The sequence below is a fragment of the Cynara cardunculus genome, assembly GCF_001531365.2.
Source record: "Cynara cardunculus var. scolymus isolate 2C chromosome LG 2, CcrdV1, whole genome shotgun sequence".
NCBI lineage: Eukaryota > Viridiplantae > Streptophyta > Magnoliopsida > Asterales > Asteraceae > Cynara > Cynara cardunculus.
Window position 1 is genome coordinate 68,783,335 of NC_037529.1, and position 25,744 is coordinate 68,809,078.

At 38.5% G+C, this 25,744-nt stretch overlaps 2 protein-coding genes across 4 annotated transcripts; both read left to right on the forward strand.

Annotated features, from left to right (window-relative positions):
- The first annotated feature begins 2,027 nt into the window (after positions 1–2,027).
- LOC112506375 (E3 ubiquitin-protein ligase UPL1-like) lies at positions 2,028–18,681 on the forward strand. Its single transcript, XM_025110380.1, has 16 exons — positions 2,028–2,060; positions 2,739–2,834; positions 2,910–3,116; positions 4,206–11,405; positions 11,498–12,061; positions 12,129–12,446; positions 12,589–12,790; positions 12,874–13,163; positions 13,242–13,450; positions 14,056–15,160; positions 15,249–15,395; positions 16,017–16,097; positions 16,231–16,456; positions 16,536–16,675; positions 17,638–17,744; positions 18,438–18,681. The coding sequence occupies exons 1-16, from the start codon at positions 2,028–2,030 to the stop codon at positions 18,538–18,540; spliced, it is 11,028 nt and encodes a 3,675-aa protein (XP_024966148.1). The 3' UTR covers positions 18,541–18,681.
- Positions 18,682–20,173: 1,492 nt separating this feature from the next.
- LOC112507224 (protein STABILIZED1) lies at positions 20,174–25,157 on the forward strand. Of its 3 annotated transcripts, none has more exons than XM_025111700.1 (3): positions 20,174–20,317; positions 20,444–20,526; positions 22,054–25,157. In XM_025111700.1, exon 3 carries the CDS (start codon positions 22,059–22,061, stop codon positions 24,888–24,890), a length of 2,832 nt encoding a protein of 943 aa, XP_024967468.1. In that variant the 5' UTR covers positions 20,174–20,317; positions 20,444–20,526; positions 22,054–22,058; the 3' UTR covers positions 24,891–25,157. The 3 variants fall into 3 exon arrangements, with proteins under 3 accessions (XP_024967468.1, XP_024967467.1, XP_024967469.1); XM_025111699.1 differs by having other exon boundaries at positions 20,456–20,526; XM_025111701.1 differs by lacking the exon at positions 20,444–20,526.
- Positions 25,158–25,744: the final 587 nt, after the last annotated feature.

Here is a 25,744-nt window from a genome sequence, read left to right on the forward strand (position 1 = left end):
ACCAAATATAAATTACTTCGTTATTGTACCTAAATTAAATTATAATAAAAAAATTGAATTAAAAAATTACACAAAAAATAGGAATTTAAATAGTTAATTTGATATGAATAATTATATATTTTTGTTATGCATAAAGTACTGTATATTGATGCATATTACTTAAAATTCAAGATTACAAGTAAATTATACATAAGTACAACTTATTAAAGCTCGATGTTTGAATTCGTATAACTAACTGCGGATAAACATAATCAAATAGAAGATAAACATCCCATTTTAAAATATAAAAAATCTAAAATATAATTAGAATAATTATCGAGATCTAACAAAATAAATAATTATTATTTTTATAAAAAAATTATATTATTAAACCAAATATAAATTACTTCGTTATTGTACCTAAATTAAATTATAAAATTACACAAAAAATGAGGAATTTCAAAATAGTTAATTTGATACTAATATCGATATTTTTTTGTCAAAATTTTATGATATCTTCAAACTTATATTTTATTCAAAAATAAAAATATTATCGCTTTCTCAAAATCACATACGACTATATTATAACATCGACTGAGATAAAAAATAAAATGAAATATTAAAATTAATATATATCTCGCTGCATTGCGCGAGTACCCTTCTAGTATAATTTCATGTAGTTTTGAGAAAGCGATAATGTTTTTATTTTTGAATGAAATATAAATTTGAAGATAGTATAAATTTTTTAAAAAAAAACCGATATTAATATAATAATATTAAATTAACTAGTTAATAGTTTTCGTTTTTTGGTGTAACTTCTTTAATTCAATTTTTTTATTATAATTTAATTTAGGTATAATAACAAGGTAATTTGTTTTTGGTTTAATAATATAATTTTTATTAAAGATAATAATTAAATATTCGGTTAGAAACTCGATAATTATCCTAATTATATTTTAGATTTTTTTGTTTTTTAAAATAAAATACTTATCTTCTATTTGATTATGTTTATTCGTAGTTAATTACACGAATTCAAATATTGAGCTTTAATAAGTTGTACTTAATGCATAATTTACTTGTAATCTTGAATTTTAAGTAATATGCATCAATATACAGTATTTTATGCATAAAAAATGGTTTTTAAAAGTTTTTATCAAATGCTTTATAATATAGTACAAAATTTTATTATAATTTAATTTAGGTATAATAACAAAATAATTTATTTTTGGGTTAATAATACAATTTTTATTAAAGATAATAATTAAACATTCGGTTAGAAACTCGATAATTATCCCAATTATATTTTAGATTTTTTATATTTTAAAATGAAATGTTTATCCTCTATTTGATTATGTTTATCCGTAGTTAGTTATACGAATTCAAACATTGAACTTTAATAAGTTGTACTTTAATAATTTTGAAAGTACAATACTATAATAAAAATATCATGTCAGCATTAGCGTACATGTGGACAATCTACATGAACGATGAGGTGACAAAGAAACATGATATAATGAGTAAATTTAATTTAAAAGATTATCCAATGCTATAATGGGTAAAATTTTAAAAGTACGATATCCTAATAAAAAATATTTTGAAAGTATATTATTACAATAAAAAAAACTAAAAGTATAATATTATAATAAGAAAATTTATAAAAATAGGTCCTAATTTCATTTATTATACCCATAAAAAATAGTTATTTAAAAAGGGAAATTCATATTTTGTTGATGATGAGAAGCTATTTTCATGGTTTTATGGCGTTCAAACCTCTCTCTCTGATATAGAGATATACATATCTTTTCTATATCTATATATATTTACAACCAGACCCCACATTGTAACGTCTTCTTGATCAATCAAACGAAAACCCTGGCTCCAAAAAACCCTTTTGAACTTTTTGATTTTACATCGTGATCAAATTATTCACCATTCGATCATTCATCAACTCGATCATCTTTTAGTACTCTCATACGATCAAGTAATTTGATCGGTGGTGTTTTGGCGCGAATACATTCGGACAATGCTATTGTTAGGTTGATTTGAAGATGAAGTTGAAGAGAAGAAGAGCAGTAGAAGAAGTGGTCAGTACACTTGTTATTCTGTTTACAGTCTTCCATGAGCGGAATTTTAGTTAATCGAGTGTGTTTTAGGGTTTATTTAATATTTTTTTTGAACCATTTGTCATCATTGGACTGCATTGAACATGGTGATATGAAGCGTTCTCATTCATGTCGCTGGTTGATCGTCAAAACATTGGTTATTTTTATGTTTGTACATTGTTTTGTTTCACCGTTGTAAACTGTTAATTCTGTGAAATTTATAGCTATGATTTCTATTTATTTTGAAAGTTATTCATCTTCTTGTGATCATAATTTAAAATTCTTCTTGAACAGATATCATCAAGGATCACAAGTTTTTAGGCAGTTGCTTGCACTCACCTCCCTTTCTCCTTGAGTTTTTCTGTTTGTTATATGTAGGCCAAAACCCACTTGACACTACAGGACATTGAACCTTTTTTGTACGCTTTTCAGAATCAGATTTCTTGTTGCATGTGCCAAGAGTTTTATAGAGGAATTTTATGGATTAATTTTGCTTAGAGACTCCTGTATATTGTGACAAATCCCTGGTTTCTCATCTTTTTTGTTTATGAGTAATGACAATTTCCTTCATGTTGCATATTTTTCATGATGACCATCCAAGGTAGGTATGGTCTTTTTTGTTTATGTATTTTTATTTTTCCATTGTTTTCCTTTCAGCCTCTGAGGATTAGATGCTTCATCAGTGGTGTAATTGCTACACCGCTTGAAAATATTGAAGAGCCCCTGAAAAATTTTGTTTGGGACTTTGACAAGGTACTTTTACAATCTTATCTGATTTGCTGTATAATTTTGTTATATCTCGAATTATGATGCTGATTGTTGGTGCAGGGAGATTTCTATCATTGGGTTGATCTATTGAACTATTTCGATACGTTCCTTGAGAAATACATAAAATCAAGGAAAGATTTGCTACTTGAGGATGATTTCTTGGAGCATGATCCTCCATTCCCGAGAGAGGCTGTTCTTCAGATTCTACGCGTTGTAAGAATAATTATTGACAACTGCACGAATAAACACGTCTACAGTCCTTATGAGGTAAGGTTCTCCCTAGAAAAATGATGTTTATTGATTGATGTAGTTTGTTTAATGTTAACCAGTATGAACTAACATTCTCCCGGTGCCCCAATGGTGAACTATATCATGAACCGAAGTGCAAGTTTTTTTTTTCTTCGAGAAATTGGGAAGAAGTGACAAGTGTAAGGGAGTAGAACATGAAAAAGAAAATGAACAAGAAACAGGTGTGAGAATATGCACAAACATCAACAGGGACATGGATGCTAGTGATGGCTTGTGGTGGTGAGCCATGGGTTCGGTTATGTTGGCATGTGAGTTCTTGTGGTGGTGCTGCCATGGCCATGGGCTTGAGGAGGGAAAATGAAGGAGAGGATTTATCTACTTCCCCATTGTTTCTCCAATGCAAGATAGTTTGTGATGACAACTGGTGGGTGATTGTCTTGATTTGGTGGATGGGGGGTAGATAGGGAGTCTCTTGGACAAGAAAACAGGAGATCTTTTTGTTTACAGAAGTAGTTTCTTTTTCTTTCTTAGATATTGATTTTCAAATCGCAGTTATTCTAAATAACTAAATTACCACTAAAATTGAAGAAATGAATTTTTTGTTGAAGATGGATTTCCTACAAAGTAGATTTTAAAAATGACAATCATGTTAAGCAACTGAGTTACCACTGATCACTTGCCTAGGAAATGTTTTAAGATTATTTTCCTGGCAAAGGGACTGCTTTTGAAACAGAAGTTCAAAATACGGACTATAAATAAATGAATTGAGAATTGAAGGTTCGTCCGGTAAACTGGCAGTAGTTGAAGGCTGAAGTATTTGTTTACCCAAGTAAATAACCATTGATAAAAGATTTATTGCAAGTAGATTCACCTTTTTCACCTTGATCTTGTGTGTGCTGCATTTTAGAGTTATATCTTGAATTGCAAGTATATCCCCCTTGATCTGCACTCAGATCTCTATGAACCAAGTGTCATCCACTATGAACCTTTTCTGCGGAGTATTGGAAGATTGTTGTATGTTCCTCCATTTGTTTTGCATCTGACTTCTATATTTATCCATATGTACTATATTTTGGATATTGATAATTCTGGAAAATATTGATGCAGCATCATCTTTCTTCTCTGCTTGCTTCCACGGATGTGGATGTGGTTGAAGCCTCTCTGCAAACTTTGGCAGCATTCTTGAAGAAATCGACTGGGAAGTATGTCATAAGAGATGCCTCTCTGAACTCAAAGCTATTTGCCTTTGCTCAAGGCTGGGGGGGAAAGGACGAAGGACTTGGATTGGTTGCATGTGCTATTGAGGATGGATCAGATTCGGTTGCTCAGGAATTGGGTAGCACCCTCCATTTTGAGTTCTATGTAGTAAATGAGTCTTTGATGGAACACCCTACTACAGAACAGCAAAAACAAGGATTACAGATTATTCATTTGCCCAACGTAAACACTTACCAACAGTGTGATCGTGAACTAATGCAGAAGTTGATTAAAGAGTATAAAGTTCCCCATAGTTTAAGGTTCTCCCTTTTGACAAGATTGCGTTTTGCAAGAGGGTTTGGCTCCTCTGCGGCACGGCTACAGTACACATGTATTCGACTGCATGCCTTTGTAGTTTTTGTTCAAGCATGTAGTGATAATGATGATTTGGTCACCTTTTTTGACACCGAACCTGAGTTCATCAACGAAATGGTCACCCTGTTGAGCTATGAAGATTCAGCTCCTGCAGAAGTTCGAATTCTTTGCCTGCATTCGTTGGTTGCTGTTTGTCAGGATCGCTCACGCCAGCTAACAGTGTTATCTGCAGTAACATCTGGTGGGCACCGTGGCATCCTATCCAGCCTCATGCAGAAGGCTATTGATGCTGTACTTAGTAAACCATCCAAGTGGTTTGTTGTCTTTGCTGAGGCTTTAATTTCATTGGTCACTGTTCTAGTTTCATCTCCTTCAGGTTGTTCTGCCATTTGTGAAGCAGGGTTTATACCCATCCTTTTGCCTCTTCTTAAAGATACAGATCCCCAACATTTGCATTTGGTTAGCACTACTGTACATGTTTTCGAAGCTTTTATGGGTAGCAGCAATTCAGCTGCTGCTTTATGCCAGGACCTGGGAGGGTTAGACGATACAATATTTCGACTGAAGGTAGAAATTTCTCATGTCGAAAATTACTCAAAGCAACAAGGCACTTCTGCTGATATGGACAGCTCTGGATGTAGCAACAGCGATGTTGTCGATAGTGCAAATCTGGATAGCACGCAGTCTCGTTATTCTGAAGCATTAGCGTCCTATCATCGACGATCTCTAATTAAAGCTCTATTACGTGCCATATCCCTTGGAACATATGCTACCGGAAGCACTTCTCATGTATATGGTTCAGAGGAAAATCCATTGCCATATTGCTTATGTGTGATTTTCAGAAAAGTGAATCTTTTTGGTGGTCGTGTATTTTCATTGGCTGCGATTGTCATGAGTGATCTCATCCACAAAGATCCTACTTGTTTTTCCCTCTTAGAAGCAGCTGGTCTTCCATCTGCATTCTTAGGTGCTATAATGGATGGTGTACTTTGCTCTTCTGAAGCTATAACGTGCATACCTCAGTGCTTAGATGCTTTGTGCCTGAGTAATAGTGGTCTTCAGGCGGTGAAAAATCATAATGCTTTGAGGTGCTTTGTGAAAATATTTACAACAAGAACATACTTACGTGTCCTTATGGGTGACACTCCAAGCTCCTTGTCTAGTGGTCTGGATGAACTATTGAGGCATGCTTCTTCACTTCGTGGGCACGGGGTGGATGTGCTAATCGAGATTTTGAAGGCCATCGAAAAGCTAGGATATGGACCTGAAGCTGCTTCCTCAACCGTTGATGCAACAACCTGCGTGACTTCCGTTTCTATGGAAACCGATGCCGAGGATAAAGCTTGCACTCCTGATGATGAGCAATCCAGCAAGAACGAAAACTTTGTGAATCTTCTTGAGTCATCTGCTGATACCGCATCATTGAATGTTGAGTCCTTTCTTCCTGATTGTGTTAACAATGTTGCTCGTCTGCTTGAGACAATTCTTCAGAATGCTGACACATGCCGTGTATTCATCGAAAAGAAGGGAGTGGAAGCTATTCTGAAGTTATTTACCTTGCCTTTGTTGCCTTCCTCTGTATCTGTTGGACAGAGCATAGCTGTTGCATTTAAGCGCTTTTCTCCACATCATTGTGCATCCCTTGCTCGAGCATTATGTTCTTTCATGAGACAGCATTTGATTTTAACAAATGAACGACTGATTTCTCTTGGAGGTATGCGGCTTGCTCAGGTTGAAGATGCTAAGAGGACACATGTGTTGAGGTGTCTTTCTAGTCTTGAAGGAATCTTATCTCTTTCATGTTCTTTGGCAAAGGGAACTACTAATGTGGTGTCTGAACTGGGAACTTCTGATGCTGATTTGTTGAGAGATATTGGAGCTACTTTCAGGGAAATACTCTGGCAACTCTCTATGGATTGTGATTCTAAGATCGATGAGAAGCAGAGTAATAAATCCCATCCTGAAAATGTTAATGTGGCTGTTGCTGGAAATGCTGGTGATGCTCGTGCTGCAAGCAACACTGTTGGAATGGATGTTGATGATGTCACCATTCCAGTGATGAGATATCTGAATCCTGTTCCTGTTCAGAATAGCTCACACCCGCACTCAGGTCTAGAGCGGGAGTTTCTTTCAATTTCTCAAACTGGTGAAGGCTTCAGTCAACGCAATCGACATGGATTGTCAGGTATAAGAGGTGGAAGGTTACAGATTGATTCTGAGTCTCTGATGAACAATACTGGGACAACTTCTCAAGATCTCAAGAGAACAAGCCCGGAGGCCCTTGTTTTGGATAACCTTATCACACTTGCTTCTACCTTACGTTCTTTCTTTATTGCTCTTGTAAAAGGATTCACTTCACCCAATCGACGAAGGGCTGAAACTGGATCACTAAGTGCTGCTTCAAAAAGCATTGGAACTGTTCTGGCGAAAGTTTTTCTCGAGGCACTTAGTTTCCGAGGTTATGCTACATCTGCTGGTCTTGATACATCACTGTCTTTGAGGTGCCGCTATCTTGGAAGGGTTGTGAATCACATGGCAGCAGTGACATTTGATAGTAGGCGTCGTACTTGTTATACTGTGATGATAAATAACTTCTACATCCAGGGGACCTTTAAGGAATTACTCAATACTTTTGAAGCTACGAGTCAATTGCTATGGACATTGCCGTATTCTGTAGATCATGAAAAGAGCGAAGGAAGAAAATTGTCTCACAGTCCATGGTTATTTAACACGTTAGAGAGCTACTGCCATGTTCTAGAGTTTTTTGTTAACTCTACTTTTCTTTTACCTCCAGCCTCTACGTCTCAGGCTCATTTGGTCATACAGCCTGGTGCAGTTGGGTTGTCCATTGGATTGTTTCCTGTTCCTAGAGACCCCAAAAATTTTGTTCGTATGTTGCAGTCTCAGGTTCTAGATGTCATACTTCCTGTCTGGAATCACCCTATGTTTCCCTGTTGTAATCCACGGTTTATTACCGGAATTCTCACACTTTTTAACCACGTTTACTGTGGTGTTACTGATGGAAAACTAAGTCATGGTGGTGGGTTTGGGGGTGCAAACCAAAGGTTCGATGGTCCTCTGCCTGATGAAGCAACTATTTCCACCATTGTGGAGATGGGTTTTACAAGGACAAGAGCAGAGGAAGCATTGAGACATGTGGAAATAAATAGTGTTGAGATGGCTACGGAATGGTTGTTTAGTCATCCTGAAGATCATGTGCAGGAGGATGACGAATTGGCACAAGCACTTGCTTTATCTCTGGGAAGCTCATCTGAGACTCCTAAAGCAGATGATACAGAAAATTTGGCTGATCCTCAAACGGGAATTGTGGAAACAAAAGCACCACCTATTGATGACATTCTTGCTGTGATAATGAAGTTGTTTCGAAGTTGTGATTCTATTACTTTCCCTTTGACAGATTTACTTATCACCCTCTGCGCTAGGGAGAAAGGAGAAGAGCGACCAAAAGTAATTTCGTATCTAATTCAAAAGCTAAAGCTCTGTTCATTGGAAACTTTCAAGGATACTAGTGTAATCGGTACAATATCACACACGTTGGCATCACTTCTTGCCAAAGATGTTACCACAAGAGAAATCGCTGCAGAAAATGGCATTGTCTCTGTAGCAATAGATTTGTTGATAGACTTCAAGGCAAGAAAATCTCGAGATGCGCTTCCGTTATCAAAATGCATCAGTGCTTTGCTTTTAATCTTGGATAATTTGTTGCAATCGAGGCCCAACTTTTTTCCTGATAGCATTGAAGGTACAAAAACAGGATCTTTACCCGGCCCCATGGGAGAAAAACCGTCTTCATTAGCTTCTAAAGAAGGTGCTGACAAGAATCTTATTCCAGCTGCTGGTGATAAAGAAAGAAACAATGTGCTCGGAAAGGTATTTGGAAACTCTACAGGCTATCTGACTATTAAAGAGGGTCATAGAGTACTTACCGTTGTTTGTGAAATGATAAAACAACATGTCCCCGCTGTGGTCATGCATGCAGTTCTCTTATTGTGTGCTCGCTTGACAAAAACACACACTCTGGCTTTACATTTTCTCGAAAATGGAGGCATGGTTGCTCTCTTTAGCATACCAAGACCTTGGTCCTTACTTGTATACGATACTGTAGCATCTGCTATTGTTCGACATCTCATAGAAGATCCACATACTCTAGAAACAGCAATGGAGTTAGAGATCCGACAAACTCTAACTGCCAGCCATCATGCTGGTCGTATTCCTCCACGAACATTTTTGACATCAATGGCACCTCTTATCTCTAGAGATCCGGAGATTTTCATGAAAGCGGCAGCAGCTGTTTGTCAGTTGGAATCATCTGGAGGGAGAACTGTTGTTGTATTATCCAAAAAAAAGGAGAAAGGAAAGGATAAATCAAAAGTACATGGTGTTGAAATCGGAGCATCTTCTACTGAATGTGTTCGCATACCTGAAAATAAATCTCAAGATGGATCTGTTAGGTTCAAAAACCAGAAGAAGATATCTGCTAATCTTACTCAGGTCATCTATCACATTCTTGAAATTATATTGAAGTATCCTTCATTGAATCCAGAGGAAGAATGCACTAGATCTGCAAATGCCATGGAGATTGACAAGCCTGATACCAGTAAAGGTAAGTCCAAGGTTGATGAGACGAGGGAAGAATCAGACAGACTTCCAGAAAGATCGGCAGAGATATCTAAGGTGACTTTTCTCCTCAAGTTGTTGAGTGATATTCTTCTGATGTATGTACATGCGGTTGGGATAGTTTTGAAACGTGATCTGGAGATGTGTCAACTCCGTGGATCTAATCAGCTAGACGGTACTGGACATGGTGGGGTAGTGCATCACATTATGCATCGGATTCTCCACTCTCCTGTAGATAAAAACTCCAAATCTGATGAATTGAGAGTGAAATTATCCGAAAAGGCGTCCTGGTTTTTGGTGGTTTTGTGTGGTCATTCAAGTGAAGGGCGTAGACGTGTTATAAATGAACTTGTTAAAGCATTACAATCTTTTTCCAACTCAGCCAGCAATTCCTCAAAGGGCAGCTTATTGCCTGACAAAAAGGCCCTTGCTTTTGTTGATCTGTTATATTCCATTTTGTCACAAAATTCCTCCTCCAGCAACTTATTTGGTTCTGGGTGCTCCTCGGATATAGCTAAAGGGATGATCGATGGGGGAACGATTCCATGCCTATCCAGCATTCTTCAGGTGCTGGATCTAGACCATCCCGATGCTCCCAAATTTGTAAATACCATTATTCAGGTTTTGGAAGGCTTAACCCGAGCTGCCATTGCTTCAGAACAATGCTCGTCATCTGATCTGTCCAACAAGAAAAAATCTGTTAGTGCAGGGACCCGATCTGATAATCAGATGGCTACTGAAATAAATCAGACAGTTGAGCCTAATCTAAATAGTGACCATGAGGTCACAGGCACTGATGTCACGCAGCAACTTCCTCAACAAACATCTCAGGACCAAGGTGATGACCATTCAAATTTAAACCAGCCTGCTGTACAGGAAATGAGAGCTGAGATGGAGGAGACGGAAACTATACAAGCATATGCGGAGCTGGGAATGGGTTTCATGCACGAAGAGATGGGAGATGGTGGTGTGTTACAGAATTCAAATCAAATTGAAATGGCTTTTCATGCTGACAACAGGGGAGGCAACATTACTGGTGATGAAGATGATGACATGGGAGATGACGGTGAGGACGATGAGGACGGTGATGATGAGGATGAAGATATTGCGGAGGATGGTACTGCTTTGATGTCCCATGCTGATACAGATGCGGAAGATCATGATGGAACTGACATGGGAGATGAACATAATGATGATATGGTTGCTGAGGAGGATGAAGACTATCATGCAAATCGTGTTACTGAGGTGAGATGGAGAGAGGCTCTTGATGGTTTAGACCATATGCAGGCTACTGAGCCCCCTGAAGGGGTGATTGTTCATCGCCTTCTTGGTGTTAGGAGACCTCTAGGCTTTGATAGTCGACGTCAACAAATTAGAACAACCATTGAGGGATCTGGTACAGAGGGAAATGGTCTCCAGCATCCTCTTCAATTGAGACCATCACAATCTGGTGATTTTGGTTCAATGTGGTCATCAGGTGGCAACTCATCTCACAATTTAGAATCTTCCTCTGGTGGGAACTTTGACGTGGCCCATTTTAATGCTCCTGTTTTACCCTTGGATCATGTACAGTCTGGTGTATTTGGTGACAGAAACAGAGGTGTAGCACCACAGTTGGGTGACTTTTCTGTTGGTTTGGAATCTTTTTTTACACTGGGAAGAAGAGGGCTAGGTGAAAACCGGTGGACTGATGATGGTCGACCACAAGCAGAAGGCCAGGATGCTGCTATAGCACAGGCTGTTGAAGAGCAGTTCATGTCTCAGTTATACAGTACTGCTCCTTCCAGTCTTGCTGAGAGACAGCCCCATAATTCAGCAGCACAGATAAGCCAATCAGATGCGCCCCTAGCTGGCAATAATGAACTGGTAGCAGAAGGACTGGGTAGTGTTGCTCAGCAGACTGATGGTCATCATGGTGAGATTGATCAGAATATTGTGCATTTAGATATGAATCTAGAACAAGTTCATTCGGATGTGGCTGTGGAACAAACAGAAGATCTACAAGCACATGGGTCCAGCCTTGGTGTTGTGAATGCCTTATCGAATGGTCAAGATAACATGGAAATTGGTGAAGGAGATGGAACTGTCAATGAGCAGGTAGAGAGGCTCTGAAATTTCTCACCTATGTTTATTCTAATGATCTACTTCGTGAAAAGTATCCTTACGTGTTTATTCATGATTCATTTCAGGAATTGCAGCATGACAGTTTGTCAGCAACTCATAACGAGACACGTAACCATCAAGTGGTAACCGAGGGTGATAATGTGCCTAATTCTCATGCTCTGGTTGAAGAAAGTACCGATGTTGATATGAATCTTGCTGATTCAGGAGCAAATGAAAATGGGGATCCACTTTCTTCTGTTGTTGTTAGAGATGTGTCGTCATCATCTGAACAAAACACTCAGGTTGCACAGAATAACAATCAAGCTGATCAATCTGATGAAACTGGGGCAACTAATGTATCCCCTAGAGCAAATGGTATAGATCCAACCTTCTTGGAGGCACTGCCTGAAGATTTGAGGGCAGAAGTACTAGCTTCACAACAAGTTCAATCTACCCCAGCACTGGCTCATTCTCCTGCTGTTGCTGATGATATTGATCCCGAGTTTTTAGCAGCTCTTCCTCCAGATATCCAAGCAGAAGTTTTAGCCCAGCAAAGGGTACAGAGGGTTACACAGCAGGCAGAAGGACAACCTGTGGATATGGACAATGCTTCAATCATAGCTACTTTTCCAGCTGATTTACGTCATGAGGTTTGCATCTAAACTTAGACTTAACAGTTGCTTCAATATTCTAATTTTGTTGTACACTTGTTTCTAGGTGCTTTTGACGTCTTCAGAAGCAGTTCTTTCAGCATTGCCCTCTCCGCTGCTTGCGGAAGCACAACTGCTCAGGGATAGAGCTATGAGTCACTATCAAGCTCATAGCTTGTTTGGAAGTAACCAGAGACTCAATAGCCGGAGGAATGGTTTAGGATTCGATAGATGGACAGCAATTGATAGGGATGTTGGCGTTACAGTAGGACGTAAAGCATCTTATACTCTCGCAGGAAGCTTGAAAGTAAAGGAAGTTGAGGGGGAACCACTTTTAGATACTGATGCATTGAAAGCATTCATCCGGCTATTACGAATAGCAAAGGTAATAATAGTTACTCCACATGATAACTTAACCAACATCAGGAATATTTGATTATGGACTTCTCCTTTTTTTGGTTATTGAGTTTTTGAAACTTACAAAATATGCCCTGTTCAAAGTTTGACCTTTAACTTCATGCTATCAGCCCCTTGGGGAAGGCCTTCTGCAACGACTGCTGTTGAACTTATGTGCACATAGTTGTACAAGGGCAATCCTTGTTTATCTGCTACTGGACATGATCAAGCCAGAGACCAAGGGCCCAGTAGGAGGGTTGACAAAAATCAATTCTCAGAGACTTTACGGGTGTCAATCTAATGTTGTTTATGGCCGATCTCAACTCATAGATGGTATTGCTTTCTTTGGACATGTCTTAATTTTGTTTCTTTGAAGATATTTATTGATGTTGATGCTAGAAACTTCTCTATCACAGGTCTTCCTCCTCTAGTATTGAGTCGGGTCCTTGAGATTTTGACATACTTGGCAATAAATCACTCATGTGTGGCTGATATCTTGTTCTACTATGATGCCTCACGTTTTCTGGATTATTTGATTCCAAGATACAATGATAAGAAGAATGATAAGGGGAAGGAAAAGGTTGTTGAAGGATGTGAAATGGTGCATCCTGCTGGACTATCAATTGAGAGTGATGTTCCTATATTATTGTTCATAAAGCTCTTGAATCATGGGATTTTTCTAAGAAGTGTTGCCCATCTGGAGCAGGTATTTCAGTCCCTGTGTATGTTTGCTAGTAAGACCCTTGCTGGCTCTGTCCTTTACTATTTTACATGTATGGTGCAGGTCTTGGGTCTGCTTCAAGTGATTGTATGCAATGCTGCTTTGAAGTTAGATCGCCACCCTCAGAGAGATTCTTCTTTAGCTGGAGCAGAATCAGGTTATGTCGATGAAAGCTTCAGTGATGATAAAAGAAGTGTCAAGATGCATGACATCTTTTTGAAGCTACCACAGTCTGATCTACATCATCTCTGCAGCCTTCTTGGCCACAAGGGGTAATAGTTATCATCCATTATCATATTTCTTTGTTCCCATTACTACTTGTTCTCTTCCTAAGCACTTTTTGTTCGTTTTGCTTTTGTTGGTTTGATTTAATTGTTCACTTTCTTAAAAGCCTGCTTTCATATTACTATTTTAAAGCATCTCCAACAGCTATGCTAAAATAGATATTTTGGAGATTTAGGGTATATTTTCTGCTCCAACAGCTATGCTATACCGTATGCTAAAATAGAGAAAAGAAGATAGAGGAAGTAGAAATCTCCAAATTTGGAGAAATCTCTAAAACTCCATATTTAAGAGAGAAATAATATGTAATTCTTCCTCACCAACAGGAGACATTGAAATTAAGTGTTTAGGAGAGAGAAATAATATTGTATTAAATGTATTTAATATTTTAATAACATAGTTGATGGTAGAATTGCTAAAGTAGAGTAGCTGTTGGAGTTGGATGTAATTTTTTTTAGATATTTTAACTTTTGGTACTCTATTTTAGAAAAATTTAGCATAGCTGTTGGAGATGCTCTTACCATCTAACCATCTAGTAATTATGTTTAGATGTAACATTGCCTGAAAAAGGAATGTGTTATGATTTGTCTACTAGGCTTTCAGATAAAGTTTACACATTCACTGGGAAGGTGCTGAAGAAGTTGGCGTCGATTGCTTCCTTGCATAGGAAGTTCTTTATCGTAGAGCTTTCTAATTTAGCTCATAATCTGAGCAGTTCAGCTATCCGTGAACTCATTACGCTGAGAGATACGAAGATGTTGGGTCTTAGTGCTGGATCCATGGCTGGGGCTTCAGTTCTAAGAATACTGCAGACACTTAATTCTCTCACAGTAGATAGCAATGGAACCAAGGGTGCAGAGAGTGATGACGATCAGGAACATGTCACCATGCGGAGATTAAATGTTTCACTTGAGCCCTTGTGGCAAGAATTGAGCGAGTGTATAAGTGTCACAGAATCGCAGCTGGGACAGGGATCTTTTTCTTCAGTTATGTTGAATGTGAACGTAAACGAGCATGCCCAGGGTTCATCATTATCTCTTTCTCTTCCTCCTGGAACTCAGAGACTCTTGCCTTTCATCGAGGCTTTCTTGATTTTGTGTGAAAAGCTTCAAGAAAACGCTTATGTTCAAGATAATGCTTATGCTACGGCAAGTGAAGTCAAACATTTGACTGAAAGTTCATCACCGAGTGGAGCGGATTCTCATAGGAAAACTGATGGTTCTCTAACATTTGTTAGGTTCGCTGAGAAGCATCGGCGGCTTCTGAATGCTTTTGTCAGGCAAGATCCCAGATTGTTGGAGAAATCACTGTCTATGTTGGTAAAGGCACCGAGGTTAATGGACTTTGATAACAAAAGGTCTTACTTCTGGTCTAAATTCAGGCAACAGCATGAGCAACACCTAGCTCGTCCACTGCAGATAAACATTCGACGGGCATATATTCTAGAAGATTCTTATAATCAGTTGCGGTTGCGATCCAGTCAGGACATGAAACGGCGATTAAATGTCCATTTTCAAGGTGAAGAGGGTATAGATGCTGGTGGTTTGACAAGAGAGTGGTATCAATTGTTGTCAAGGGTCATATTTGACAAAGGAGCTTTGCTTTTCACTACTGTTGGAAACAACGCGACCTTCCAGCCCAACCCGAATTCAGTTTATCAAACTGAGCATCTTTCTTACTTCAAATTCGTGGGCCGTGTGGTATAACTGCTAGAGAACTTCTCTTTTTCCTTCTTTCATTTAATCAAGTCTACTGTTGAATAACAAAGTTCAATATTCCTTTCTTTAGGTTTCTAAAGCTCTGTTTGACGGGCAGCTCTTGGATGTTTACTTCACCCGCTCGTTCTATAAGCACATTCTTGGTGTCAAGGTAACATATCATGATATAGAGGCTGTTGACCCCGATTACTACAAGAACTTGAAGTGGATGTTGGAGGTGAGTGTCTGTAAAGATACAGTTTATACTATATGACCATGATATTGCTCTTATCTAACTTTTCAAACTTTAGCATATATACATATATAGGGTCAGGTTTAGGTTCAGGGGGAAACCACAAAAAAAAAAGAAAAAACCGAGGGACACCCCGGTAACAATTCATTTGGACGGTATGCACTTGTTCATACGAGTAATTTGTAAGGAAGTTGTCCGCTATGCTCATGTCCCTCTATATATATATGTAAAGAGGGAGGTGGAGAAAACCCCAAAAAAATGAAAAACTTAGGAACCCCCTGGTAACTGTTCGTCGTGACGATATGCACATGTGCATACCGTCCGGATGAAGGGTTACTAGGGTGTTCCTCAGTTTTTCATTTTTTTGGGGTTTTCTCCACCTCCCTCTATACATATACACACACACACACACGTAAATACATATATAGAGGGAGGAGTCTTCATAGTCACGGGTCTTCATGGAAACAACTTCTCTACTCTTTATGGTAGAGATCAAGTCTGCGTATATCTACCCCCAAGACCCCTCTGAATGAGATATATTGGTCTCCATTGGCTTGGGTTATTTCTCTTACCATGGTTTGTTGATCCACCTACTCTTTGCATCAGAACGATGTAAGTGACATACCTGATCTGACATTTTCCATGGATGCGGATGAAGAAAAGCACATTCTTTACGAGAAAACAGAGGTATGCATACAGCATTTCATCATTTGAAGGTTAAATTGTAATCATTTTGAACATTGAAATTAGCTTCAAGCACTTTTTTACATATTTGTGTTTGGTGTTACTGATGTTTGCTTTCTTCTTGATCATGGGAAAGGTAACTGATTACGAGCTAAAACCAGGTGGACGGACTATAAGGGTGACAGAAGAAACGAAGCATGAATATGTGGATCTTATTGCTGAACACATACTGACAAATGCAATACGTCCTCAAATCAATTCGTTCTTAGAGGGCTTTAATGAGTTGATACCGCGAGAATCCATTTCCATTTTTAATGATAAAGAACTTGAGCTACTAATCAATGGGCTTCCAGAAATCAATTGTGAGTTAGCTAACTATCACCTAAGACACTGACTTCAGAGTTTGAATTTCATATTTGTTAATATTATTGGTCTTTGCAGTCGATGATCTGAAGGCCAACACTGAATATACTGGCTACACAGCCACTTCTAGTGCCATTATGTGGTTTTGGGAGGTCGTTAAAGCATTTAACAAGGAAGATCGAGCAAGATTGCTTCAATTTGTGACTGGTACTTCAAAGGTATGTTAAAGATCGATATGATTCCTTTCATTCTAATGGAACATCATCAAAAGATGCTATCATTCATTCACTGTTACTTAGAGGGTGTAAATTAATAGTTTCATCCACAAAGGCGGCATGATATATTGTAGCATGTAAGGCATGCTTTAAAACCTACACTTTTGGTGCTTACTATTGGCTGAAGGTGTTCCAATGTGAGATATGGAACAGTGTTTTAGCGTTTACCCAATTATACGTGTTTTAACTTTTACCCCGGTTATACATGGTTTAGCCCAATTATAATGTTTTAGGCTTTTACTCTTTTTAAGGGGAGCTTTGTTTGATGGAATGGTTTTGAGGGATTTGGATTTCGTGGAAGGATTTGGAATTGGAGGGATATGGATTTGGATTTGGATTTTGATGAATCTTTGGCGTGTTTGGTTTGTAGGATTTGGAATGGAATTGAATTCCATGCCTTATAAATATTTTTACAAAAATAATTATAATAAAAAATAATCAAATTACCTTTTTATTATTTGATTATAACAAAACAAATGCTTTTAACATATTTTAAAACATTATTACATAGAAATCCTAAGAATCCCGTGAAATACCAACCACCCCATAGGATTTCAAGATCCTATGTTTGTGGGATTTCAATGAAAATCTCAGGATCTCAAATCTAGGAAATCCTTCAAACCAAACTTGGGATTAGAATAGAATTGAATTCCAAATCCCTCCGAATCCAATCTAATCCTGCAAACTAAACGGGACCTTTGCTTTCGAATAATGTCAAAAAAATGATTCTATTATAAATAAATTTCACATGTTACTTTGTCATTTTAAGACATTTATGTTTTGTTATAAATAATTTATAAGACTTTTAATACATATATTATTTATCATAGTCTTGATACAGGTGTAACATGGAACCCGTTACTTATATGTTTTTTTTCTCAAATCCTTGTATGTGTGTGGCTCAGGTTCCATTGGAAGGTTTCAAGGCATTGCAAGGTCTTTCGGGTCCACAAAAGTTTCAAATTCACAAAGACTATGGAGCTCTGGATAGGCTGCCATCGGCTCATACCTGGTAAACGTCTTTCAACCTCTCCTTACATAGTGTGATTATATGTTTCGTTATTATTGTTGGTTTCCATATACTTGCTTGTATTTGCTTTATTTTTTGGGTATCTGCATTTCTCGCTTTCACACACTTTTCACAAGTTGAGGGTCTACACGTAAACAACCTCTCGTACTCTTTTGGATAGAGGTCAGATCTGCTTACACTTTACCCCTCTCAGACCCCATCTTCGGGTGGGACATACTGGGTTTGTCAATGGAGGCGGACCTAGACCTAGAAATTTTTTAAAGTGGTGGCATAATTTGACTATAAAAAATATCTAAACATTTTTCTCAGAAAAGATTCTTGTTCTAGTCTGGTCTATATATATTTTCAAAAGCACGAGGTATGTTAAAAACACCAAAAATTTAAGCTAAAAAACAATAAATTTGACAACCGCAGGACTCGAACCTTATCTTGTACACAGGTAGGAGCATTTACCATCTTATTCATTAAAATCTTGTGTTAACATTTCAATTTAAAAAACTATATGGTGGCACCCGACACAACAATACGGTGGCATCCTTTAGCAATGTAATTTTTCCCCCTTAACGACTGAACCATGAAGCATGCCACCGCATCTATCCATGTGGGTCCGCCCCCGTTTGTTGGGTTTTTTGTTGTAAGTTGAGGCTCATGGATTGATTTTGTTCTTGATATCAGCTTCAACCAATTAGATCTTCCTGAATACATGTCAAAGGAACAGCTTCAAAAGCGGTTATTGCTAGCAATCCATGAAGCAAGTGAAGGTTTTGGGTTTGGATAGAAGCAGCAGAAAACAAACCATTTTTTTGGGTCTTCTTGTTTTGTTAGTCTGCCAAAGGATCCGTACAGCTTTTTGCTTCTAAATTGTAGGTTTTTGGTTGATTAGTTCTTTATTTTGGGATTTGGATGGAATTCTATCAGTATAATTTAATGAACACATGTTTAAAGCTTCTGGGGCTCTTCTTTTTTAAGGGCCGTTTACCAAATACTTATCTGGTAAGCACTTGACGTAAATTCAACACTATCATTTACTTACCGGGTAAGATTTTGGTCAACAAAAACGGGTTTATGTGCAACAATTTACCCGGTAAGAGTCTTTGCCCTCACTTACCAGGTAAGACTCTCGATCCCTTAAGGTAATGTAACTTGGTAAACGCTTATCCAAGTAAGCATTTGGTAAACTTTAATTAGAAATCTTTTTGTTTTCTTAGTGGCCATTTACTCAAACGCTTATCCGATAAGCGCTTAACGGTAAAAATCAACGCTCTTACTTACCTTACTAGGTAAGATTCTAAAACGTTATCCGGTAAGCGCTAAATGGGTAAGAGTCGTCACCCTCATTTATAGGGTAACACTCTCGGCCTTTGTCATCGTTCCTACCCGTTAAGATTTTCGATCCTTGTCGTGTTCATCCAGTAAGATAAGTAACTCGGTAAACGCTTACCGAGTAAGCATTTGGTAAACGGCCCTTAGTAGAAGATAGTGAAAGGGTGTGTTTGGTATATGCAGACAGGACTGGATGGAAGGGGACGTGTGAGTAAAAATTATGGAAGATTTTCGGGTTTTAATTTGAATTAAGGTAGCTTAGGGGCCGTTTACCAAACGCTTAATCGATTAAGTGAACACCAAGTCATTTTACTTTACCGGATGAATATGGTAAGGATCAAGAATCTTACCCGGCAAGAGTGAGACAACGTCCAAGAGTCTTACCTGGTAAGTGAAGGCGACGACTTTTACCACGGTAAACGCTTACCGGGTAAATTGTTGCATACGATACCGTTTTGGTGGACTAAAATCTTATCCAGTAAGTAAATGATAGGGTTTAGTAATTAACATATTTTGTCCAATTCGTTGCTTTTTGCTCCAACTATTATGAATGGATAGTTTGAATCACATGAAATTATCATCAAACCTTTCAATATAATATCCTGAATTGATAAATTAGTTTTGAAACTACGTTATTTAAAATAGAAATCAAGTTAAAATACGTTATTTTTTCATGTAATTTGCCTTTTAAATATATAAAAAAAATAAAATTATAGAATATTATAATAATATATTAATGCTGAAATATGTATAGAGAATCTGTTAGGATCCAAACGCTTACCACTATGTAAAAAGTGGTGGAGAAGACGCAACTTATTTTCTTATAGCGTAACAGTCAGCGTCATGTTTCAATTTAGAAAAATGCTGATCAATGACCCAACAGATTCTTTTATAGTTAAATATGTATCTTTAATAAAAAATTTAACTTTTTGATCTTGCATTTTTTTAAAATTATAGAGAATCTATCGGAAATAAAATGGATTAATAATCAAAACAAGGACCTCAACTTTGTTGAATTTACACAATACCCCCTTTAAGTATAAACCGACGTGAATTTTGTTATCATTCAACTATTGAAAGGACTGCCCACTCCACTTCGCAGATTCCTTCAACGAATTCGCCATTGATATCATTCCGTCTCTAGGGTTTTCCCTCCTCTGGATTTACTGTTTCTGCTTTTCAGGTTTTACAGCTCACTCGAGCGATTCTCCCAATTTTAGGGTTTCGTAAAGGTACGTATTTTCTTTCAATATGTTAATTTGTGTTTATAATCTTCAGAGTTTTGATCGATTGGAGTTCGATTCGTGGAAATACTGGTGTTCTTTGATCAGTTGTTTTCTTCTCTGAAAAATCAGCAGCTATGTTTTCAGGTTTTATAGTTCAGTCGAGCAATTGTCAGTATTTTAGGGCTTGGTTCCAGGGAAACTTCCTCTTTCAATTGGTTAGTTTTTTGCTTCCAGTCTTTGAGTTCTTGATTAACTAAAGTTCAATTCGTGCAAAAACGAATAATATTTATTTGCTTCGAGATCTTTATTCAATATGTTTTGTGAATTTTTAGTTTTATGTTTTTCCTCCAGAGTTTATCCGTGCTTTCATGTTTTACAGCTCGGTTGAGCAATTACCCAGGTTTTAGAGTTTTTAGGGGGGATTTTCTGCTTAAGGTGTAGAATCTTCAAGTTTTTAATTGATTACAGTGAGATTGGGTTAAAACGCATGACAACTGTGTTCTTCACATCTTCAATTACTTGGATGATTGCCTGATGATATCCTAACTGTTTAAAGATCAACTATTAGTTTGCGTTTACATGAATTAATTCAAAGATCTTATCTATGCATTTTGTTGAATTCGTAGTGTTCATTATATAGGAAGAAATGAAGTTGATTTGAGGGAAATGGGATGATTTTTTATGTTTGAAAGTGTTTTATAGAAGGAAATATTTTAATATTTCGGCGCGTTCACAAAATATTACATGTGGTTATCATTTGTATGCGACTTGGCTTAAGAACATGTTTGTTTTTAAGCCATGTCATTAGAATTCAAATGAACTAGTTACTTGTTATAATCTGTAGATTTCTCAAAGTACATGTCCTAACAAAAAATAATTTTGAAAGTATAATGCTTTAATGAAAAGATATGAAAATACAATGTTATTACAAAAAGAACGGAAAAGTACATTGATAATATTTCTTGCTGATCAAGAACTACCTTTCTACCGAGTATGTAGTGCTTAGGAATAAAGCTAAAAATCACAAATGTTCGCATCTGCGTATTTATTAACTTCCCTGTAATTATGTGGCGGTTGAACTCTAGAACTCCACGCAAGTGTCCTTGTTCTTTAAAAGAAGGTATATTTGAACCAAAGCAAACAAATTCTAGGTCATTGTTATTGCTAGTGCATGGATTTGTGCTTGTGTGTTCTTTGATTTGTTTATTTTACTTGAGTCATTATTAAAATTGCGTTTTGATATTATGTTAAAATTTGAAAATAACAATGTTTATTTGGTTTCTTGGAGGAGTCTTCCCAGGAGAGTGATAGAAACCGGGCAATTAACAATGAAATTGGTACACAAAGATGACTTCAATATGGAATCAGAATTGAAATCGAATGATTGAACATAGGGTTCCAGCAATTCAAGAAGTTGGAGGTTTCCCAAAGGCTTTAGCCAATCTCAAACACAATAGAATAATTGATGCCCTCCTTCCCTCCAAAACCCTCTTACTTATACCAAGTAACCGACCCACTACCCTGCTTTACCTACTTGTACGGTTGTACCCAACAATATACACTTGTACCATAGCCTACTACAAGTTGACTTATTGACTATATTACATAGGGTATAACAGAGAGTCCACGGTTATATATATTGATGTTGAGTTGAAATTCTAGCTCACTAGGGTTATTAAACTTCCCCTTACGCTAACCTGAATTTGAGGATCTAACTTATACTTTATCGTTCCTCTTATCAGGCATCATGCAAGCCCCTGTTGCACCCAAGAACCGATTGGAGTTTCTCAACACCAGACCTCCACCTAATTATGTAGCTGGGCTAGGTCGAGGTGCCACTGGGTTCACCACTCGTTCTGATATTGGACCTGCCCGTGCCGCCCCTGACCTCCCTGACAGGTCTGCAGCTGCAGTTGGTGCTGCAGGTCCTTCTGGTGTTGGGCGCGGCCGTGGGAAGGGTCCTGGTGAGGAGGAAGAAGAGGAGGAGGCTGAAGATAAGGGATATGATGAGAACCAGAAGTTTGATGAGTTTGAGGGTAATGATGTTGGGCTATTTGCCTCTGCTGAGTATGATGAGGAAGATAAAGAGGCTGATGCTGTGTGGGATGAGATCGATAAGAGGATGGATTCTAGGAGGAAAGATAGGAGAGAGGCTAGGTTGAAGGAGGAAATCGAAAAGTATAGAGCTTCTAACCCCAAGATTACTGAACAGTTTGCTGATCTTAAGAGGAAGTTAGTGACACTCTCTGCTGAAGAATGGGACAGTATTCCCGAAATCGGAGATTATTCTTTGAGGAATAAAAAGAAGAGATTCGAGAGTTATGTGCCGGTTCCCGATACGCTACTTGAGAAAGCTAGACAAGAAAAAGAACACGTCACTGCATTGGATCCAAAGAGTAGAGCTGTGGGTGGAACGGAGACGCCTTGGTCTCAAACACCAGATTTGACTGCCGTTGGTGAGGGTAGAGGAACGGTTTTGTCTTTGAAATTGGATAGGCTTTCAGATTCTGTTTCGGGTTTAACTGTTGTCGATCCAAAAGGGTATTTGACTGATCTGAAGAGTATGAAGATCACCAGTGATGCTGAGATATCAGATATCAAGAAAGCTAGGTTGTTGCTGAAGTCGGTCATTCAGACAAATCCAAAACATCCACCTGGTTGGATTGCAGCTGCAAGATTAGAGGAAGTCGCGGGCAAGATTCAGACAGCGAGGGAATTGATCAAGAGAGGCTGCGAGGAATGTCCAAAGAACGAGGATGTGTGGATCGAGGCATGTCGATTAGCAAATCCAGATGAAGCCAAGGCTGTGATAGCGAGAGGGGTTAAAGCAATTCCCAATTCCGTTAAGCTTTGGATGCAAGCTGCAAAATTGGAAAACGATGACGCCAGTAAAAGTCGGGTATTGAGGAAGGGTCTTGAAAACATTCCTGACTCCGTAAGGCTATGGAAAGCAGTTGTGGAACTTGCTAATGAAGAAGATGCAAAGCTTTTGCTTCAGAGGGCCGTGGAGTGTTGCCCATTACATGTCGAATTGTGGCTTGCGTTGGCTAGGTTGGAAACGTATGATGCAGCGAAGAAGGTGCTGAATAAAGCAAGAGAGAAGCTCCCTAAAGAACCAGCCATTTGGATCACCGCTGCAAAATTGGAAGAAGCTAACGGGAACACCGCCATGGTTGGGAAGATAATAGAAAGGGGTATACGGGCTTTGCAGAGAGAAGGGCTCGAGATCGACAGGGAGGCTTGGATGAAAGAGGCTGAAGCTGCTGAACGAGCTGGTTCTGTGGCAACCTGTAATGCAATTATTAGTAACACCATTGGGATCGGAGTGGAAGAAGAAGATCGTAAGACAACTTGGGTTGCCGACGCAGAAGAATGCAAGAAAAGAGGTTCCATTGAAACAGCTAGAGCAATTTACGGTCACGCACTTACCGTGTTCTTAACAAAGAAGAGCGTATGGCTTAAAGCAGCACAACTTGAGAAGGCTCATGGCACTCGGGAGTCTCTCGATGCTCTACTTCGTAAAGCCGTTACCTACAGACCGCAGGCCGAGGTCTTATGGCTAATGGGTGCTAAAGAAAAGTGGCTTGCTGGCGATGTTCCTTCAGCTCGGGCAATTCTTCAGGAAGCATATGCTGCGATTCCCAATTCCGAAGAGATCTGGCTTGCAGCGTTTAAGCTTGAATTTGAAAACAACGAGCCTGAAAGAGCGAGAATGCTTCTCGCTAAAGCCCGTGAAAGGGGAGGAACCGAGAGAGTGTGGATGAAGTCTGCCATTGTCGAGAGAGAGCTTGGGAACGCCGAAGAAGAAAGAAGGCTGCTCGATGAAGGATTGAAACTATTCCCTTCGTTTTTCAAGTTATGGTTGATGCTCGGTCAACTCGAGGAACGGCTCGGTCGCCTGCCGCAAGCAAAGGAGGCATACGAGTTGGGTTTGAAACAGTGTCAAAACTCAAGCCCTCTTTGGCTCTCACTCGCAAATCTCGAGGAGAGAATGACCGGACTGAGTAAAGTTCGAGCTGTTCTGACAATGGCTAGGAAGAGGAACCCACATAACCCTGAACTATGGTTAGCCGCCGTACGAGCCGAGTCAAGACACGGTTCTAAGAAAGAAGCCGACATTTTAATGGCGAAGGCGTTGCAGGAATGCCCGAACAGCGGTATTCTGTGGGCTGCTTCGATTGAGATGGCTCCTAGACCACAACGGAAAACCAAGAGCTCGGACGCTTACAAGAAATGCGAGCACGATCCCCATGTAATCGCCGCTATCGGAAAGCTGTTTTGGCACGATCGGAAGGTGGACAAAGCACGAACTTGGCTCAACCGAGCGGTTACTCTTGCACCAGATGTTGGAGACTTTTGGGCTTTGCTTTATAAATTTGAACTACAACATGGAACCGAGGATCAGCAGAAGGAAGTTTTGAGGAAATGTGTTGCTGCGGAACCGAAACACGGTGAGAAATGGCAGCCGATATCGAAGGCGGTCGAGAATTCGCACCAACCGGTAGAAGCGATTTTGAAGAAATTAGTAGTTGCGCTTGGCAAGGAGGAGAAAGCCGCGGAAGAGAACAAACATCAGTGACGTTGACGTTGTTTTAGTTGGTTATGCCTCCGGTTTGTATACTTCCGTCCATCGAACGTATTTTAGTATGGATGCTCTAATTGCGACTTTGCGAGTGCTCTGTCGGGATGTTTCCGTAGGCCGGCTACTGCTCTGAGTTTATCAGGGTTGATTTCTTGCCGTTACAGTTTATCAGGTGTAGCCTTCCTAAACATCTATTGGGAGATGTTTGCAGAGCCAATGTTGGATCTTGAAATTTTTGCATATTTATGGTGATGTTGAAGTTCAGTATTTTAATTTCATATATTATTGTTATTATTAATATAATCTTTCTTTTAAATGTACAAAAAATTGTGAGAAAAGCAGTTGCAGGTGAGAAGCGTAAGAAGAGATCTTCACTCTTGATCACTTTTAATCTTATGTCTATCCTTGAATTACGCTTTAGAAGTGAATTGATATGGTGAATCTCATTCGTGTTGATCTTCAATTAGGATTGATCCATAGGTGGAGATCCTTTCTTAACCTTCTCAACATAACTTCCCTTCTCACCAAAATCCAACCCTATATATAAAGAGATGGGTTCGGGTGAGAAGAAGTGTAAGAAGGAATCTCCACTCTTGAATGCACATTAGGACGAGATGCACTGGATCAATCTTCATACCATGCGCGATTCATGGGTGGGTTTGAGATTAGAGGTGATCAAAGGTCCATATTTTTATGCTTCTCACCATAACTCTCATTTTCACACGATCTTTCGCATATATATATATATATATATATATATAGGGAAGGGTTCAAACGAGAACCCCTGTGATTTACGAGAATGCGAGAACAACCAATAACCACATATTGTGATAAAAAATAAAATTAAAAGA

What these genes read in the sequence shown, in the direction of transcription:
- LOC112506375 (XM_025110380.1), top strand. Translation starts at nt 2,028, where the DNA reads ATGAAGTTGAAGAGAAGAAGAGCAGTAGAAGAA. An exon ending in GAAGAAGAGCAGTAGAAGAA is followed by an intron (nt 2,061 to 2,738) that starts GTGGTCAGTACA and finishes TTTTCCTTTCAG; the next exon opens with CCTCTGAGGATTAGATGCTT. An exon ending in GTGTTGCCCATCTGGAGCAG is followed by an intron (nt 13,164 to 13,241) that starts GTATTTCAGTCC and finishes TGTATGGTGCAG; the next exon opens with GTCTTGGGTCTGCTTCAAGT.
- LOC112507224 (XM_025111700.1), top strand. Translation starts at nt 22,059, where the DNA reads ATGCAAGCCCCTGTTGCACCCAAGAACCGATTGGAGTTTCTCAACACC.